The sequence below is a fragment of the Rhineura floridana genome, chromosome 13 (assembly GCF_030035675.1).
Source record: "Rhineura floridana isolate rRhiFlo1 chromosome 13, rRhiFlo1.hap2, whole genome shotgun sequence".
NCBI lineage: Eukaryota > Metazoa > Chordata > Lepidosauria > Squamata > Rhineuridae > Rhineura > Rhineura floridana.
In genome coordinates, this window is record NC_084492.1 from 41,227,649 (window position 1) to 41,247,229 (window position 19,581).

A 19,581-nucleotide genomic window follows, 5' to 3' on the forward strand; every position below is an offset into this window, starting at 1 on the left:
TTGACGCTCTTTACCCATTAGATCCTCCATCTCAGTCACTGACTCCGAAGAATGATAAATGGGGGAAGGATCTTCGTTTACTAATTCTGGCACCACCTGTAACCAGTAACGGCACTGCCGCTATACCTACAGCAGATGTTAAGTCCAATTTTTCTAATGTACCTCAGGGTCCTGGTGAGAGTGTTTGTCCAGCTATCTCCCCTACTATGACAGCATCGTCTAATTTACTATCTCATTGGACTGATGTAGGGCTCTTGGATAATGGTGAAGATGCTTCTCCTCAAAAGGTTTATACCTCGGGAGGTTCTTCTTCAGACCTTAAACAAGTACACCTATCAAATGTATGCTGCTTGGACCCTGTTCTAGAACAAATTGAACTCATCCCAGATGAATCCTTTGAGATTAATAATACTCCTCCTTTACCAGACTTAGCACTTCTATGTCCCGTCTTAGTGGGTCGATTGATCAAACCTTGACTGCGCATAGTTCCTATAAATAAGAGGAATCAATCCTCTATATGGGTAAATGAGGAATCAAGAGAGGGGGTTCCGGGGGCGTCCATTAGTGTCTTGAAGAGGCGGGGAAGATACGGTCCTGGGAGACAATTGTTCATTCGAGCTAAGGAGAAACCTACTAGGTTTTTGGTTACCCCCAAGTTGTCTCCCCATTCAGATAACCTGGAAAGCCTTGGTTACATTTCCACCGGGCTAAAAATACTGCTTGTGAACGCCAGGTCAGTGAATGGTAAATCCAGTGCTATTCAGGAACTGATACTGGATGAGCACGCTGACCTGGCATGCATTACAGAGACTTGGTTGGATGAGGCTGGGGGGGGTTAATCTCTCCCAGCTTTGTCCTCCTGGTTTCTCTGTTCATCAGCAGCCTAGACCTGGGGGACGGGGAGGTGGAGTCGCAGTGATTTTTCGAAATACCATCTACCTAACCAGGCATCCCCTCCCACAGTCTTCAGGGTTCGAATGCATTTATTTGAAGCTGGGTGCTCGAGACAGAATAGGGATTCTGTTGGTGTACCGCCCACCCCACTGCCCAACTGTCTCCCTTCCTGAGCTTACTAGGGTAGTCTCGGATCTGGTACTGGAGTCCCCAAGACTTGTAGTGTTGGGTGACTTCAATATCCATGCCGATACTGCCCTTACTGGAGTAGCTCAGGATTTCATGGCCTCCATGACAACCATGGGTCTGTCTCAAATAATATCTAGCCCCACGCATGCTGCTGGTCATACCTTGGACCTTGTTTTCTGTATTGGACGGGATGTAGGTGATCTTGGTGTGGAGGAGCTGGCATTAGTTCCTTTGTCATGGACAGATCACTTCCTGGTTAGGTTCAAACTCACTGGAGCTCAAAACCTCTGCAGGGGTGGGGGACCAATTAGAATGGTCCGCCCCAGGAGACTGATGAATCCAGATGGTTTTCTGATGACTCTTGGGGATTTTCCTGTCACCTCGGCAGGTGATTCTGTCGAAGCCCTGGTTGACCTCTGGAATGAGGAAATGACCAGGGCCGTGGACACAATCGCTCCTAAGCGTCCCCTTTCGTGCTTTGGAGCCAAGTCCTCCCCTTGGTTTACTGAGGATTTGTTGGCAATGAAGCGCGAAAGACGGAGACTAGAGCGACGTTGGCGGAAAACTCTGAGCGAATCTGACCAAACACGGGCCAGAGTCTACCTAAAGACCTATTCCGTGGCAGTGCGGGCCCAGAAGAAATCTTTCTTCTCCGCCTCCATTGCATCTGCGGGATCTCGCCCAATGGAACTGTTTCAAGTGGTCAGGGATCTCTTACACCCTGACCCCCATGAATCTGATGTTGACCACTCAGCAACCCGTTGTTCTGAGTTTGCGCGATATTTTGCAGATAAAGTTGCTCAGATTCGCTCCGACTTAGATGCTAAAATTGATACAGTCTCTGTGGATGTAACTTTGGCCCCTGCTTGTCTAATTAAAATGGATTCTTTCCAGCTTGTTCAACCCGAAGATGTGGACAAAATTCTCAGAGAGGCACGTCCGACCACCTGCATGTTAGATCCTTGCCCTTCCTGGCTTATAAAAAATGCCAGAGGGGGACTGGTTGAGTGGACCAGGGAAGTGATTAATGCCTCCTTACAACAAGGCAGAATGCCCCTTAGTTTAAAGGAGCCAGTGATAAGACCTTTATTGAAAAAATCCTCCCTGGACTCTTCAATATTAGGCAACTACCGCCCAGTCTCCAATATTCCTTTTTTGGGCAAGATAATAGAGCGGGTGGTGGCCGCTCAGCTCCAGAGTTTTTTGGATGAGACAGACTATCTAGATCCATTCCAATCTGGTTTCAGGCCCGGTTATGGAACTGAGATGGCTTTGGTCGCCTTGGTGGATGACCTTTGTAGGGAACTGGACAGGGGGAGTGTGTCCCTGTTAGTTTTACTGGATCTCTCAGCAGCTTTCGATACCATCGACCATGGTATCCTCCTGGACCGCCTCTCTGGGATAGGACTTGGAGGCACGGTGTTACGATGGCTTCAGTCCTTCCTAGAGGGACGAACCCAGAAGGTGGCTATGGGGGATGCCTGTTCGACCCCTTGGCCATTGACCTATGGGGTCCCTCAGGGTTCAATTCTATCTCCCATGTTATTTAACATCTACATGAAACCGCTGGGAGAGGTCATCCGGAGTTTTGGGGTTCGGTGCCACCAATATGCTGATGACACCCAACTCTACTCCTCTTTTCCACCTAACGATGCCAAGGAAGCTGTCCAGGTTCTAAACCGATGCCTGGTATCAGTGGTGGACTGGATGGGGATGAACAAGCTGAAATTAAATCCTGACAAGACAGAAGTGCTCCTTGTCAGTCGTAAGGCGGATCAGGGAATAGGGATTCAACTTGTGCTGGATGGGGTTACACTCCCCCTGAAATCGCAGGTGCGCAGTTTGGGGGTACTCCTGGACTCAGCTTTGAGCCTGGAGGCCCAGGTTTCTGCTGTTGCCGGGAGTGCCTTTGCTCAATTAAGATTAGTTCGCCAACTGTGCCCGTTCCTTGACCTGTCTGACTTGACTACGGTGACACACGCCTTAGTTACATCCCGATTAGACTACTGTAACGCGCTGTACGTAGGGCTGCCTTTGAAGACTGCTCGGAAACTTAAATTGGTACAAAGAGCTGCAGGCAGAATGTTAACTGGAGCTGGGCTCAGGGAACATACAACCCCTTTGTTGTACCAGCTCCACTGGCTGCCAATATGTTTCCGGGCACAATTCAAAGTGCTGGTTTTGACCTATAAAGCCTTATACGGCTTAGGTCCAGGTTATCTGTTAGATCGTATCTCCCCCTATGATCCTGCCCGGACTCTGAGATCATCCAGTGAGGCCTTACTTTCTACTCCTTCTTTTTCACAAGTTTCTCTTGTAAAGACACAAAATATGGCTTTTTCGCTGGCTGCCCCCAGATTGTGGAATTCCCTCCCCAGTGAAGTACGATTAGGTTCCTCACTTCTTTCCTTCCGTGCTAAGGTGAAGACGATCCTATTCAGACGGGCTTTTAATTGAATTGTAATTAACTCTTACCTTGTATTTGATTTACTTCATTTTAACTATTTTAATTCTGTATATTTACTGTTTTAACTCCTCATGATTATTTTTGTAAGCCGCCCTGGGTTCTTTGGAAAAAGGGCGGGGTATAAATATTTTAAATAAATAAATAATAATAATAATAAGTTAGATAATGAGCACCTCCTGGACCCCAGAAGCAGTCTGAGAGCCTTCTCAAGTGGGAGTGGGCTCCTTCATCTAGCAAAGCTTCAGAGTAGAAACTGAAGCTGGCAAATGCCACATGAAAGTAGCCTGGCTCATTGCAGGGGACGGGGCTGTGCTTGGTTTCATTCACTGGGATCCCCTTGTATCATGAAGGCAGCAGCTTCCTTTCCTCACATTGTTGGCAAGGAGTGAGTAGGAAAACAAGAGACTGGAATAAGACTCTCTAGCAGGGAGGGGTGTACCCTGATTGGCACTGGGGAAGCTGGAGGTAATTCTGCTTCTCTGTGGCACAAGATCAGACCTGGGAGTCTGGCTAGAAAGCTTGTAGTATGCCAGACACCAGCATCTTACATCATCTGCAGTTTGTGTTGTGGTTCTTAAGTGAGCACTTGATATAATGTGACCTGTCATTTTTAATTGCTTATTTTCATTATGTTTGGTATGCTTTAAGTTGTTACTTTTCCATGAGCCACCTTGGGTTCTCTATAAAAAAAATATTTTTTTTAAATGAATGATTGAATAATGGTGGGTAGCAAACATAGATTGTGCAACGAAGAATATGCAACTTGATGGGAAGTCTTCAGTTTGGAGACTGGTGGATATGGAGAGCTTGGGTGGGAGCGATCAGCCTAAGCTGTGTCCTCTGCCGGCCTGCAGCAGGCACTCAGACCACCTACGAAGGGAGACGGCAGACCTCTTGCCCGGTGTGGCATGTTGTGGGAGAGGTGCTGAGTCTAGGGAAGTGTGTTGCTCCTAGTGGCTTGTTCTCATCAGCAGAAAGGGAAGTTCTTGGAGGGAGGAGGGCAATTGTGGACAGCCTTTGCTTTTGCATTTTGGTTTTGGAAATAAAGTCCAAAAAATATTTATAGTTAACAGAATGAGGCTGGCTGGGTAAATGCGAAGTCACCTGGTAAAGGGGCTGAGGGGGATTCTGTTTGCAGGGATGAAAACAGTAGCTTGATCCTGAGAATCAAGGATCCACAAAGCTTGACCTGGTCAGTCCCTGACTGGGAGGTTGGGAACCCCATGGGGTCAACCTGTGCATGGCCTCTCCCATGGTTGGGCACCTGAATGCTCACTACAGGTGCTATCAAGGGGAAGCTATGCTCTAGGTCTGAAACACTGTGACCTGTGGGCATGTGAGCTTGGGCCGTGGAAGTGCCTTGTCTATGGAACTCTGCTCCAGGTACTCAGCCAATGGCATTCTTTTTGCCTTCAGGCAGCAGTTCAGAGCAGTGTGGTTTAAGGCACGTTTGCATTGAGAACACTCCTTGAAGTTGTTCAGATTTGTTTCTCTTTCTATGTGCACTTGATTATATACTGCTCCTGTTTTGGGATTTGATGTGCTGTTTTATTGGTTTTAAGTGTTTGTGACAGCGGTTCAGTAGTGTTTTGTTTAGGGTTGGAAAGGTGGAATATAAATGCTATAGAAAATAAAATAAACAAGTGCTGAAGTTTTCCAAGAGAGACTGTCCTAAGTGAAAGAAACGTCAGAGGCCATCTGGTCCACCCTGCTGCTGATTGCAGCATTTTTGATAGGTGGCCAGCCCAGCCTTTGCTTAAAAATATCTGACCAAGGAGAGTCCACCATCTTCCAAGGCTTTTGTTCCACGGTTCCAGGCTTCCTTTGAAGATGGTGGGCTTTGCTTTGTTAGGTGGCTTCACAGGGGCTTGTACTACATGATCTATGGGGTCCCAGCTCTGTAATTTTATGACTAGCAGTGGCTTGAAGGCTAGCCTGTAAGAAGAAAGTGACCTGTTTGTTTCCTTTAGTTCACAGCCTTCCTTCAAGTAGCCTTACTGGAAGCTGGGTATGAGGAGGCCCTTACAAAATCGGCTTGGGAAATAAATGGTGCTTGGCTGACCCAGGTGGATTTTGCAACCAATAAGAAAGTTCTTGCAGTGGTGTGTGTAGCTTAGTAAACATCCAATCACATCTTGTAGCTTTCTTGAAATGCATCAAATCGAAATGTAGGCAGCATACAGATGTTGACTGCTCAGTATTGGACTATATAGATGAGTTTCTGCCAGTTTTTTATTGCACAACCCTGTGAAGTATAATCTCTGAATCTGTTGTTTCGTACAGTCACAGTTTGAATGTTCAACTAAAACAGAACCACAGCATTGTCACGTGTCTTATATTGATGAAATACCTTTAAAATAGGCCTTAAGTTGGGTTACCTAGCTTATTCCAGGTGATGTTTTAAAAAGCATCAGTTTTTAGTGGGTGCCCTCAGTGTCACTGTTTGGACCCAGTGACTAGGCTCTGCCTGTGCCCCTGGCTCTGGGTTTTGGCCACAGCTGGGGGGGGCAGCTGGGTTGGTGCCACTTGAATGCTGAGCTCAGCCTTTAGTCCACCACTGGGTTGGAAGTATAGTGGGAGCAGCTTGTTTACAGCCCTACTAGGAAAGTGGGGGAGATGGCACCCCACCCTCCTTGGACCGGTTCCACTCAGGTTGTGCCCTTGCTTTGAAACACAAGGATTAACAAGCAAAAGAGCCTGAAAGGGGCAGAGCTGCCTGGATGAAATGCTGTATGTCAACATTAAGTCCTCAAGAGTGAGATGTTGTGGCAATGTGCAAGTTACCGTCACCATATTCATGAGGCTTTCAAGCTCATGAGCAGCTGTGCCAATCTCAGATGACTGACTCAGACTTGGGCTTGGGTATTTGACTCGTCCAAAAAGGTGTCCACTCTTTAAGCATTGTTACTGCATGGTAACAATGAAAGAGGATGTGATTTAGCATCTGTGATAATACACACATATGTTTTAAACTCCAGGGCATATGAAACAGTGCAATATCAGAACTACCGTGCTCTCTTCTACAAGTAATGTTCATATTAGTATTTTTCAACAGCATATTCTGGACCTCCAAGATAGTACTTGTTGCTCATAACTAAAAAATATATAAACTTGTGCATGAGAATTTCAGTTGGATTAGGAGAGAAACAATCCAGGGCAAGGGTGAGTGACCCACACTTGTGGCCAGAAACTTGTTGGGGTTTCCTGTAGTTGCAAAGCAAATCCAGAATGAAGTAAAAGATTCCGTTGTAAGTCAGGTGTTTTTCTGAAAGCATCTTGGTTTACTAGATCCTATAGCTAAAACTAGCTTTGGTGCTGATGAATTTAGATGCATCTGTGGGTGCACAACTTGGCTTGCTTCAGCCTTGGGTTTGTTCTCACAGAGGCTCACGGAAGGTCATGGGGGAAGAGCCTCTAATTAATCTAGGACTTTTCCTCATTTGGAGAGTGGGGGAGTGTGCTCTGAGAAAAAAGATCAGAAGGAGGCTGAGGGTATGGGGCTTTAGGCACAGATTCCTCGTGAGGAGTGGTGACCTGTCACAGGAAGTGAAATCAGCGTCTTGGGCTTGTCGTGAGGGGTGGAGAGCCACACAAGTATCATCTCTTACAAGGAGAATGTGCTACCAGCAGCCTTATTCTGCCCCACTCATTCAGCTTTATAGCATTGGGGGCAGAGCTGCAACTGAGGCATCATGACAGGCTTTAGCAACAGAGCCAGATCTTTCCTCACTACCAACGGCTTATGCCAGTTGTTAGGGAGGACAGACTTTTTGAGGCTGAAACACTCTAGAGCCCCTGACCATGGCTGAGATGGCTGGATTGGGAGAACAGCTCTAGATGTAACCATAAAGAGGGCTGTCAGTGCAAGCAAGGCCAGCTAGGAGTCCCTACCAGCCTCACTCTACAAGGGGTACAGGTTGAATTTATTTATTTATTTATTTATTTATTTATTTATTTCATTAAACTTATAGACCGCCCCATAGCCAAAGCTCTCTGGGCGGTTCACAAGAACAAGAAATGAAAGACTAACTGCAGGGGTTTACCTCCTCTACTTTGCCTTTCTTAGATGATGCCAGCCCCTATCAGACTCCGGGAGCTGATCCGGACCATCCGGACAGCACGGACTCAGGCAGAAGAAAGGGAGATGATCCAGAAAGAGTGTGCTGCCATCCGGTCATCTTTTCGAGAAGAGGACAACACCTACCGCTGCCGGAATGTGGCCAAGTTGCTCTACATGCACATGCTGGGCTATCCTGCACACTTTGGACAGGTGGGACCTCTTCCTTTGACCGTGGCGGAGGCAGCGACATCAGCCCTGCCTGCAACATCCGAGCTTTGACTGCTTAGTGGCGGTCCCTGTTTGCTAGCAAAATGCCTTTAGAGTGCAGGACAGCCTATAGAAAGCTCTCTAGGTGCCTTCCTCCTGCTGGGTATTATTACTCTGTACTATTGTAAGCTGAAAATCCTTTGCAGGGGAGAAGTAAATACTTTCACAGCCCACACAGTTCTACACGGGTATAAATGACTATGTTGCTTCTTGAATTCCCCCAAGAGCTGCTCTCCTCTGTCTTGTGACCGTGGAGTTCATCTCATCACATTTGATTTTGCTGGAAGGCTTACAGGAAGACTTCTGAGAGTTCAAATGTCTTAGTTCCCAGCTGCTGATTCTTCTGCTCTGGGTTCGTCTGTCTGCCAGACTTCCCCCCTCCCCCCAACGCTGAAATGGATATTTTGGTATCAGGATTTCTCCTCCTCTGCTTAACTAGATCGAGGGAGTGCTTCAGCCAGCTCAAGTTACTGCATTGAGCTCTGCATATAGGAGCCAGGCAGGTGTTGAGCCACTTATTGAACAGGCCTGGGACAGGTAGCAGGTTGCCTCCTCCCCCACCCCGGCCCAAGGCCTGAAATAGGGTTGCTGCTGGGAGGAAGGGCGGGATATAAATCAAACAGCAATTAATTAATTAATAGGTCTGCTGCTGCTTTGCCTTTTTTTCCTGGCATGCCATGTTAGGGAATTCATTCAGCTCATCAGGAAGGCTCAGGAGGTGCGCTGCAGGTTCTTGGCATAAGTTGCCTCTTCACCAGCAATTGCCTGTTTCTGCTAGGTCTGGTCTGGAATTTTTGCCTCAGCTAAGTGCTGCTTGATTGGGAAAGCAAAATGAGTGGCCTTTTAAAAGGAGTTTTGCAATTGCCCTTCTGCAGCTATAAAGACTAGAAAGGGCCTGTGCAGCTGTTGTGGTGGACAGCTCCACTCTGGTGCCACAGAGCTTGTGAGTATACTGTAGCGCTGGAGTGTGACCCTCCCTGCCATCCTTTTCCCACCAGCCTTAATGATGGGCAGAGTTGCACCAATACCACCCCTACAGCCCAAAGGCTAACTGGGCTTCCCTTTTAACAAGAATTTGCAAGCAAATTCAAGCCCCGATTTTAAATGACCTTGAAATCCTCCAGATCCTAATTGCCCCCAAAGTGCTCAGTTCTAGAATCAATTTCATTCTTGGGTTTGAGCCCAAATATTGCATGTCAGTAGTGTATCCGAGCATGTATATAGGGCTTTCCCTCATGAAAGTAACTGTGTGCCAGGCCTTGGCTGAGCTCTCAGCTAGCTTCATAGACTTAGTTGTCCATGGCAGCACCGGTTGAATTGGAGAAACACCAGACACTAGCCCACCCCTGCAGTTCATTCCCTTCTCTATGTTGATGACTTTCTAATCCGGTATCCCTCGCAACTCTAGGTTGCACGTCTTGATAGCTCAGCCAAAAATTGTGGTTACCAGGTCTCTCTCCATCCCAGGCTTTCCCGTGGAAGAAGCAGGTGGGGAGCGTGTTGGCTTCGGTACTGCTGGGCAGAAGTGACCTGAGCACCTCCAGCCAGCACCGGCACCCCCAGGCTCCTGCCAGGAAAGCTGCTTGCTGGGTTGCTGCTGGGAGTGGGGTGCCCAGCAGCAGCTGCCAAGGAAGGTCTATGCTGGCCTCTCCTGAAGGATAGGCAGATGAGCAGCTTGCTGGCTTGATGCCTAGAGGGGAGGCATCCATCTGCCTTCTTTCCAACCTCAGAGCTTTGGAGGAAGTGGGGATCGCCTCACAATTGCTGGGATAACCCCTGCCCTCCTCTGCAGTTTCACAGTTGGCCATAGGGCTGGTAATCGCACAGTTGCCATGGTCAGCATGCCGGAATGTTGAAGCATGGCACCTTGGGGAAAGTCGCTCCCACTGACACCTCTGTCCCCTTTTGCAGTTGGAGTGCCTCAAGCTGATTGCCTCTCAGAAATTCACAGACAAGCGCATTGGTTACCTTGGCGCCATGCTGCTGCTGGACGAGAGGCAGGACGTCCATCTTCTCATGACCAATTGCATCAAGAAGTAAGGCCTCTCTCTTTCCGCGTGCAGCTTCTGAGGGGGCGGGAGTAGGGAGCTTTTCTGCCTGGGTGGGCATGCTGGCTGAGCCTTGACATCCAGTGTGCTATGACTGAGTGCACCCTCCGAGAAGGCTGCCGACAGCCTGCTTGCCTTGCAGAGCGCTGGCCATTGGGGCAGTTCAGATGCACTGCTGTGCTGCAGCTGATTTTTACCTGTGCTGCTGTTTGCCTCTAGACCAGGGTCTTTAGGGCCTTTGGGTGGCTGTGAATAGGACCCAGGTGACACCTGGCTGTGAATCTGGGGCCTCTGGGCAGGAGCATCTGCAGTATGGCTGAATTCCCTCTCCGCTGGAGCAGTGGGGATGCCGCTGAATCCTCAAGGCATACCAAGGAGGGCAATTTGGCCACAGAGGAGTTGGCGTGGGTGGGTGGGTGGGTGGGCGGGCTCAGCTGTGTTGCTGTTGGCTAAGACAAGCCTGAGTTGGTTGCTCTTTGCTCCTAGGGAAGCAGACCGGCCTCTCCTCTCCCCAGGGCTGTCTGGTGTGCTGCTGCCTGCTTGAGGCCATCTCCCTCTGTTTGGGGAGCAGCCAACTGCTTTGCCTCTGGGAGTGCCTCATCCCAGCCATTCCTTGCACTGTTGCTTTCTCTCTTTTCCAGTGACCTTAATCACAGCACACAGTATGTGCAGGGCCTGGCACTCTGCACCCTGGGCTGTATGGGCTCTTCTGAAATGTGCCGTGACCTAGCCGGGGAGGTGGAGAAGCTCCTGAAAACCTCTAACTCTTACTTGAGGAAAAAGGTATCCAACTATTGGACAAAGGATCCCCCCAAAAGGGGGGGCTTGTTGTCCCCTAGGCTGGTGAACACTTCCCTTCTTTCACATACAGAATTTGGCCTGCTTCCTCTCAAATGTCACTGGGAATTGTGGGCACAGATCTTTGCAGGAGGCTTTTGTCTGGGCAGCCGGTGGGGTCCTTGTGTCCACAGTTAGACTTCCCAGGACTGGAATAACATGCTAATAAAGCACACTGTTTCTCTGTCTGATGGATTCCCCTTTTGGAGTAGGGGTATATGTGTGTATAGAGGGCTGCCTTTACAGATGGAGTTAGGATTACTAACCTCTCTCTCTCTCCCTCTCTCTTTGCCCCCTTACTGACTCTTCCACAGGCAGCCCTGTGTGCTGTTCATGTCATCAGGAAGGTGCCTGAGCTTATGGAAATGTTCCTGCCAGCCACAAAGAACTTGCTGAATGAGAAGAATCATGGTAAGGCCTGCTTTGGCAAGTGGCAAGTGGCAAGAGAGGATTTGAGGCACTATGATTTTTGTGTGTGTGTGCCCTGGAGGGTAGGGGCAGGAAGAGAAATGTGAGGGTCTGGCAGAGACGCAGGAGGGGTAAGTCTGAAACGGCATAGAAATCTTTGTGCACGTGAATCAAGGCCAGGAGGTGAGCATCCGTTCAGTGCCCTGAACCTCAGTTCTGGTGAGCTCTGAGCGGCTCCCTCTTCTGGAACATAGAAAGCGCCTTGTGCTGAGTTGGACCATTAGGCCAACCGGGGGGCTTTCCCAGTCCTGTGTGGAGATGGCAGGGATTGAACCTAGAGGGCGGAGGGGGGGCACCTTCCACTCAGCTGATAGCCTCTTGCTCAGCAGAGTGAAGGAAACTGGATCCCATATCAGGAGAGCCTGGTTGCTGGATCCGGCTGAACAGGATCCTGTTCTCACAGTGGCCAGCCAGCCCGAAGCTTAAAAGCAGGGCAAGAGCCCAACACTGTGCTCCCCAGCATGGCCCCTCTGATGCTGGTTCTAGTAGGCATTGATGGGCTGCAGGCCTCATAAGCAATGCGGCTGTTTTGGCCCTTGGAGACGCGTTGTCAGCTGGCGAGCACCAGCCTGCGGCAGTGTATGTGGCAGGCCTGAAAGGGCCCTTTGCGTGGGTGGTGGAGAGAGTCTGTTTCTGCCTCTCTGTGCAGTGTGTGCTTCACATGCACTGCGGTGGCGGCGGCAGTAGCAGCAGCAGCAGCAGTAATATTACACTCGCATCCTGCCTTTCCTCCAAGGAGCTCAAGGTGGTGTACATGGTCCTCCTCCATCTCCTTTTTATTGTTGCAACAACCCTGTGAGGTAGCTTAGGCTGAGAGACTGTGACTGGCCCAAGGTCACCCAGCAAGCTTCCTGGCTGAATGGGGATTTGAACCCTGCTCTCCCAGGTCTTAGTCCAATACTCTTAAACACTGCACCGTACTGGCTCACTCTTTCTGAGGATGGAGGAGGCAGGTGTCTGAGGCTTCCTTCGCCGCCGAGTGTTGCTTTCGTTTCTACAAGCTGTGGGACTGCTTATTGCTGCCTTTGGGGCCTACAGAGCTCCTTGCTGCTTTCCCTTTTAAGAGCAGCTTATGGTAAAAATGCGTGGCTGCTTAGGCCTAGGATTGCAGTCCCTCTGGCATACATACATAGGAATATCTTGAATTTGGGCAGGTGTGTAAAGGACCCTGGCCAGGAACTGCTGTGGCTCAGAGGGCAAGAAGCCAGTCAGAAGCTCCTACGGTGCTGCCTTAAAGCCACGTGGTCTCTCGTGTGCCCATCTTTAGCCGTGGCGAGTCCCTAAAGCTTTGCTGTGCAATGGGCATATAAAGAATGGGCTCCTTCTCTTTTCCTGGCAGGCGTTCTTCACACCTCTGTGGTCCTTCTCACGGAAATGTGTGAGAGAAGCCCAGACATGTTAGCCCACTTTAGAAAGGTAAGTCCTTGCCCACTTGCCACCCAGCTGCATGTGCCCCTCCGGGCAGAGTTTTGAGCCATCTTGGCTCCTACCTTTGAGTGACTGCCATGGTTGCTAAACTCTGGCCGCTGATGGTTTGGAATCGCAGGCGAGTGGCAAGTGTTCTCTCTCAGCAAAACATCCATTTGACTGAAATGACCCCCTGTGGCTGGCTGGGAAGCCCTTCTGCCCGTCGTTTCCACCCTTCCTGTGGGTATGAGCGGCATGCCAGTGCACTTGGGCCAGAGCACTCCAGCTGGTGCTGTTCTAGCTTAAAACGGCAGTGATTTGAGGGGAGGGAGCAGAATGGTACCTGGACCCCGGAGATCTGAGGCAAAGCAGGAGCAGCCATGAAGGGCCTCCTCCTCTGCCTGCCTCACAGTATTGGGACTGCTAGCAGAGAGCTGTTGCCCAGTACGGAAGGGGGAAAGATGCTGTGGACCCGGCCAGGAGGTGATGTTGGCACTGGTCCACCCTGGGGAGAGACAGGCACAGTTACGTCCTGGGTGCCCTTCCTGCCTTTTGGCGTGCTGGTGTTGGTGGTGGAAGTGGAGGTGCTTGATGTTGTGAGCTGTCGCTCCTCTCCCTAACGCCTGCTTCATCTCTTCTGTCCCTTTTGTCTGTTTGGAATCCTGCTCTGGTGGGTTAGAATGAAAAGGTAAGAGGCACTCACTTTTTCTCCTCCTTCCGCCCCCCCCCCCCGTGCATGGGGCCTGTTGAGGTTTATTACAGTCCATCACTTAACCACACTAATATTACAGCTTGACTAATTGTGCTTGTAGTTGAGTTTATTCATGGCCTTATTAAACCGAATGGCCAAGGCAACCGTGAATCTTCCTTGCAGGCCTGCTACACTCTCCCCCTCCTTCTTGGATGTATCTTTGAGTGATGTCTTGTGGGGGGGGGAGCTTTTGTAACTGTCCTGGTTGGGGTGGGTTTTCCATTAGCTTGATGCAAGTCTGCTGTGAGGTGGGGAAGGGAGCGAGTGCAGGAGGTGGAAAAGTCACCCTCCCTGTCCAGTGTCATCTGGCTTCATACTGGGGGAAGCCGCTCAAGGCAGAGCTACGCCCCTCTTTCCCCACTTGCATCTGGCTGCTGCTGCTGCTGCTCCTCCCTCCTTTGTTTGTCCCGCCATCACTTCTTGTGACTGGTGCATGGTTGGAGCAAAAGCATCATAGATCTGGGGAGCCTCAGCAATATGGCAGCTAAGCAAAGTGACAAGCCATGAGATATTGAGGCAGGCAGCAGGAAGACTGAGCAAGACCTCTGGCCTCCCAAAGGTCTGTCTGGATGAGTAGATTTGCCAACTGCCCTATTCCAGGGAAGTCTGTCATTATACAAAGAACTTTTCTCTCTCTCTCCCCCTCCCCCTCCCCACAAGGCACCGAGAGGGGGATCTTCTTTGCATTGGCCTGAGCTGAAATTGTCAACCAATTTAAAACAGGCCGCATTAGTCGTGTCCATTAATTTCAGTGGGTCTGCTCTGAGCATGACTAGCACTGAATACAATCCATTTATTTATTACCAGTCTTCAGTATAACACTTCATTATTTTCTCTTCCTCCTTTTCAGGAAGAATTTTATGTTTTTTATTTAGCTGTTTTAAAACTATGCCAAAAGCTTTACAATTCTTCTTATCTGCAAAGCAGCAGATGGTACAGAAGGTGGAGACAGATAGGCAAAGAATGGCCCGCTTGAGGCTTCTAGTGAATCCAGAGCTGAACTAGGATGTTGTACGTGGCAAAGAGAGCCTCCCGTTGGACTACGTTAGCAGCCTAGGCTTGCAGAGCTCCTCTGCCGCCTCCCCATGCCCAGGGTGTGCCTAGGCTGTACGCCTGCCTTTTCCTGGCCACGTAAGTGAGCCACAGGGGCGGGGGGTCTCTGCTGCTGTGCTTGCCATGTGGTTGGCTCAGCCCTCTAGCATCGTGGAAGGACAGCAGCAGCAGTGGGGCGCCTTTGGCCCTCCAGATGTTGCTGAACTTCCATCAGCCCCCACAGGCATGTCTGTTGGCCAGAGATAATGGGAGTTCTGGTTCAGCAACATCTGGAGGGCCAAAGGCGCCCCATACCTGGACAGCAGGATCTGTGGAAGGAGGCAGGAAGGGAATGGACGGAAGAAGAGCCTGGCTGGGGTGTCGGACCAAAGACCTATCTGTTATATCCTGTTTCCTGCAACGGCCAGCTGGATGGCCCATTGGGAGGCTCACAATCAGGGCATGAGGGCGGTAGCCCTCCCCCCCTTATTCTCCAGCAGCTGATATTCAGAGGTATGCTGTTTGTTGTGGGAGCCAAATAAAAGCCATTTGCCATCTGGTGGTAGTTTCAGCCATCCATTGCCCACGGAATTTGGCTTTGTGATTCTTGGAAAGGTCAGTGAGGTTGGGCAGAGCTCTGGGCAGCTGCTGGCACAGAGAGCGCTCCCTGAGCTCTTCTCCTCTGTAGGGGTAAATGCTGGGCTGCCGCCTTCTTCTCTGGGAGAGGCTCTTCCTTGGACCTCGACACCAGCAGGGCCAGGCGCCTGATAGCTCTCTGTTTTTTGCAGCTTGTGCCCCAGCTAGTGCGTATCCTGAAGAACCTCATCATGTCTGGCTATTCCCCCGAGCATGATGTTTCTGGGATCAGCGACCCCTTTCTGCAGGTAAGGGCCTTGGAGCCCAGTGCTTGCTGGGCGGGGAGACGAATGTTGGCCAGGGAGTGGAGTGCCCCCTCCCCACCGTTCTCCTGGCTCAGTTGTGGAAGGGACTCTGCAGGGACTTGACATCATGGCCCCAGATGGCTCTGGTCTTGGGAGCTCAGGAGGAGAACTTGGTCCTTTTCAGGTGCGAATCCTACGGTTGCTGAGAATTCTAGGGCGAAATGATGATGACTCAAGTGAAGCAATGAATGATATCCTTGCCCAGGTGAGGTGGTTGGGGAGGGTGCAGTCTGTCAGACCAGGGTGTGGGGTAGGAGGGTGGTGCCTTGGCCTAGAGGGAGGAAGCTACAGAGTGAGGCTGGCTATCTCTCTTTCTGTTCCAGGTGGCCACAAACACTGAAACAAGTAAAAATGTGGGAAATGCCATTCTATACGAAACCGTCTTAACCATCATGGACATCAAATCTGAGAGTGGCCTGCGAGTACGTAATCTTGGGTTTGTGGGATCCTAGGAGAGAAACACTGAGTGGGACAAAGCCGTTGAAGTGTGACCTAAACAGCATTCTGGCCCTTCACAGTTCCTTTAGCAATAGCCAAACATTCTCAGGGGCTGACCTCTAAGGGGTGTTTGAGCCAGATAGAAGCAGTTCAGGGCTCTGGCACAGACGCAACCCATTGGAGAGGGCCACAGCATGCTAAAGCAAGCCAGCGGACATCCAGGGACCTGGCTCATAGCGGTTGCTCCTAGATCCCATCTCTTTTGCCAGTTTTTTGGCTGGAGAGTAAAAAGTATCAAGTTGTTCCTGACTGTGTCTGTCTGCTTGCTTCTCTCTAGGTGTTGGCCATTAATATCTTAGGCCGGTTCTTGCTCAATAATGACAAAAATATCAGGTAAGTCAAAGGGTGGGACCAGGCTGGAGAACGTGTTGCAATTTGAGCGGGCACAGCTTCCTCCAGGTCCTGGTGGCGATACCGGCTGTCTTTGAGGTGTGGCCAACAGTGTTGCTTTCCTGCTGTGGCAAGGGTGGCTGTGGCAGCAGAATCAGCCAGTCTTTCCTGCTGGCTGTGTCCGTATTGCTATGGCCACGTGGGATTCGGGGCTCTTGTTTGAGTCATGGGGAGAAAATCTGCTGGAGCACTGGGGAAAGCGTAGCTTCTCTGTAGTTCTAAGACAGGTGTGGAGGGTTAGGATCCATTGCCTGGAGGTTTCCAGCAGCTACCCTGGCAGGTTGCCCAGTGAGCTCCCTCTCCTTTGGCTGCCCGGCTGTGCTGCCTGCAAAAGCCTTGTGCTGTGCTGTGACACAGAGCAGCTGCCATAGTCTGAAGCCACAGCACTCTTTCCTCAGATATGTAGCTTTGACATCCTTGCTGAAGACGGTGCAGACAGACCACAATGCTGTACAGCGGCACAGAAGCACCATTGTGGACTGCCTGAAAGATCTGGATGTCTCCATCAAACGGTGAGTGAGACTGGCTAGGACAGGAAGACCACTGTGAACCCAGGTGGCCCGATTGCCCACCATTCATTCTCATATTCATTCTCTCTCCTAAACGGTCTTTCCCCCCAGTCAGCCAGAAATTTGCCCCCTTTCCCACAGGGGACACCCGTGTGACCAAATGTGGATCTCCAGAGGACATAATGTCTTCAAGCACGTGGCTCAGTAAACTTCTGCTCACAGCCACAGAGCTTCTGTCCACTTTTCCCCTGGAGCAGAAAAGATAGTTCTGCCCTCCAGAATACATTTTGCAAATTTGCTAATTGCACAAATGTTTCAATTTGTGAGTGTGTTTAATTATTCTGAAGTCAATATTTATTGTGGAATGTAAGATGTGACTTGCTGTCGAACTTGGAAGACTTGGCAGGGGTACAGAGATTGTAAGAATTATGGCCCGGGGAACAGGTGTGAAGAAAGTGGTTTGATTCCTGAAGGGAGGGGGCTATAAAACCCACTCCTCAAATTCTGCAGCACTTTTCAGATTCATCTTTCTTAAAATGCAGCTCCATAAGTGGTGGATGCATGTTTTGAGACTAAGGATTCAACGGCAGTTGTGTCAGACTTGGTACCTGGAATCACATTTTCTGCCTATGGAGCTATGGAAGGGTCCCCAGCTTGTTATGCTTTTTCTCATAACAGAAGCTCTGAAGCTGGATCAGGCCAAAGGGGGCCCATCTAATCTAACATCCTGTTCTCACAGTGGCACCCAAAAGCCTCTTTTGGGAAGCCCATAAGCAAGACCTAAGTGCGGAGCACTCTCCTCGCTTGTGAATCCTAGCAACTGATATCGGAGGCATGCTGTCTCTGGCAGTAGATGCAGAACATAGCCAGAAGAACATGAGAAGAACCCTGCTGGATCTAGTCCAGCATCCTGTTTTCACAGTGGCCAACCAGGACCTTAGCTAGCCATCGTGGCCTTATCCTCCATGAATTTGTCTAATTTAAAGCCATCCAAATTGGTGGCCATCTCTGCCTCTTGTGGGACCAAATTCTGTTGTTTAACTGTATGCTGTGTGAAAAATCACTTGCTTTCAACTGTCCTGATTCTTTCATTGTCCACCTTCATTGGATGACTCCTTTGGGTTCCAGTACTATGAGAGAGGAGAATATCATCTCACTGTCCGCTTTCTCAACACCATGCAGCATTCTGTACATCTGCTTCATGTCTCCACACACACACACGCTCACGCACCTTTTTATTGAACTAAACTATTTTCTCGCTTTGAAGGGTTGTAGCTAGCCAAGTCCCCTTCAGAGTAGTCCCACTGTAATTAATGGACCAAAGTTAGCCGTACCCTTTAACTTAAGTAAGTCTGTTCAGAGGAGGCCTGGCACTGGATCCCACCAACGAGTTTGGGGCGGCAACCCAGAAGAGAGAGCTCCTGCTGCCGCTTCCTCCTCCTCCCCCCAGAGCCCTGCTCCTTCCTACTGCTTGTCTGTTTTGCACTTGGTCACCCCGAGGCTGCATGCTGGGACTCTGGAGTGCAAAGAGACATGGTGTGGGGGAGCCTTCTGGCTTGGCTAGTGCTCTTGTAGGATGAAGCCTCAGAGTGATCCATCAGCAGAGCGCCTGGCGCAGTGATGACACTCAAGCAGCTGACGGAGCACACTCGTAGCCTTCCTGTTGTCACGCCGTCCTCTCCAGGGAGTCCCAGCTCCACCCCTGCAGGCTGGGAGGCTGCTGTGTAAAGGTGCTGTCCATGTGTTCACTCCTGGTGGTGCTCAGGCCTAGGACGGCAGAGCGGTGGCTTCTGAACCCCCTTCTCCCCCTTTCCCAGGCGGGCAATGGAGCTCAGCTTTGCTCTCGTGAATGGGAACAACATCCGGGGAATGATGAAGGAGCTGCTGTATTTCCTGGATTCCTGTGAGCCAGAGTTCAAGGCAGACTGTGCCTCGGGGATATTTCTTGCAGCAGAGAAGTAAGATATCCAGAGAAGTTCTCTTCCCCTCCTGACGCCCCCTCCCCCATTGCACCACACTGCAGCCTTGGGAAGCCAATGCTGTCTCCCACTCGCTACAGCTGGGGAGGAGTTCCTTGCTGGTGGTGCAGGACAGAGTGGCCCCCAACTGCTCCCTCTGTCTCTCCCACAAGGCCATGTTTATGCAAAAGCCTGAGCTAGCAATAACCTTGTATGGGAAGGTCTCTTGAGCTGTGTAAAGCGCAGCACTGAGGCTGCTGGGGCACGTTGCTTCTAGCACTGACAGAGCCCCCCCTTTCTCTCCTGCCCCATTGCTCCCTGCAATCTGGGCCAAACAGCAGTGGGAATGTGACTTGCTGTATGTGGGGGGGTGTTTGCATTTCCGGGCTGGTCCATGCTGCGAGGCTGCCCAGTGAGCTGAATGATGGCAGGGGTCCTGTCGCTCCCCCAGTGGGATGTAGGGATTTGGCTTCATCCTCCCTGCTTTGCAGTCAAGCACCTTGCATCTTGGGAGTAGGTTTTCCACAGATGTAGGCAGAGCAAGTCTGACTGTGCACCTGGCTAATTCTTGGCTGCTTGGGGGAGACTGAAGCTCCCTTGGATTTGGGAGCTGAGGGGGGCACTTGCTTCACTGGGAATTTGAAGGAGGGTTGTCCTCACAGCTTTGTGTCTGATGCTTTTTCAGATATGCTCCTTCTAAGCGCTGGCACATAGACACAATAATGCGAGTCTTAACAACGGTAAGTGCTATCCCTGTCTTTATGCTCTGGCACCCAAAAATAGATACACTGGGCATTGGACCCAGAGACCGGACAGCCACCAGTGGAGGCAGTGGACCTTCCCAGGGGACCATGTTTGGTGGGGA

General features: G+C 50.4%; 1 protein-coding gene and 1 non-coding gene across 3 annotated transcripts in view; both read left to right on the forward strand.

The window, feature by feature from the left end:
* Positions 1-19,581, forward strand: part of AP1G1 (adaptor related protein complex 1 subunit gamma 1) — a 31,703-nt gene that overhangs the window by 5,579 nt on the left and 6,543 nt on the right. For both annotated transcript variants that reach the window (XM_061593920.1, XM_061593921.1), the window contains exons 2-13: positions 7,617-7,820; positions 9,789-9,913; positions 10,567-10,708; positions 11,077-11,173; positions 12,570-12,646; positions 15,209-15,304; positions 15,486-15,566; positions 15,685-15,783; positions 16,137-16,192; positions 16,648-16,761; positions 18,576-18,716; positions 19,402-19,456. In XM_061593920.1, coding sequence (XP_061449904.1) covers positions 7,617-7,820; positions 9,789-9,913; positions 10,567-10,708; positions 11,077-11,173; positions 12,570-12,646; positions 15,209-15,304; positions 15,486-15,566; positions 15,685-15,783; positions 16,137-16,192; positions 16,648-16,761; positions 18,576-18,716; positions 19,402-19,456 — 1,287 coding nt within the window. The remainder of the gene's footprint in view (positions 1-7,616; positions 7,821-9,788; positions 9,914-10,566; positions 10,709-11,076; positions 11,174-12,569; positions 12,647-15,208; positions 15,305-15,485; positions 15,567-15,684; positions 15,784-16,136; positions 16,193-16,647; positions 16,762-18,575; positions 18,717-19,401; positions 19,457-19,581) is intronic.
* On the forward strand, positions 18,321-18,406 carry LOC133369471 (small nucleolar RNA SNORD71). Its single transcript, XR_009758901.1, has one exon. It is a non-coding gene; the product is annotated as a small nucleolar RNA SNORD71 (small nucleolar RNA).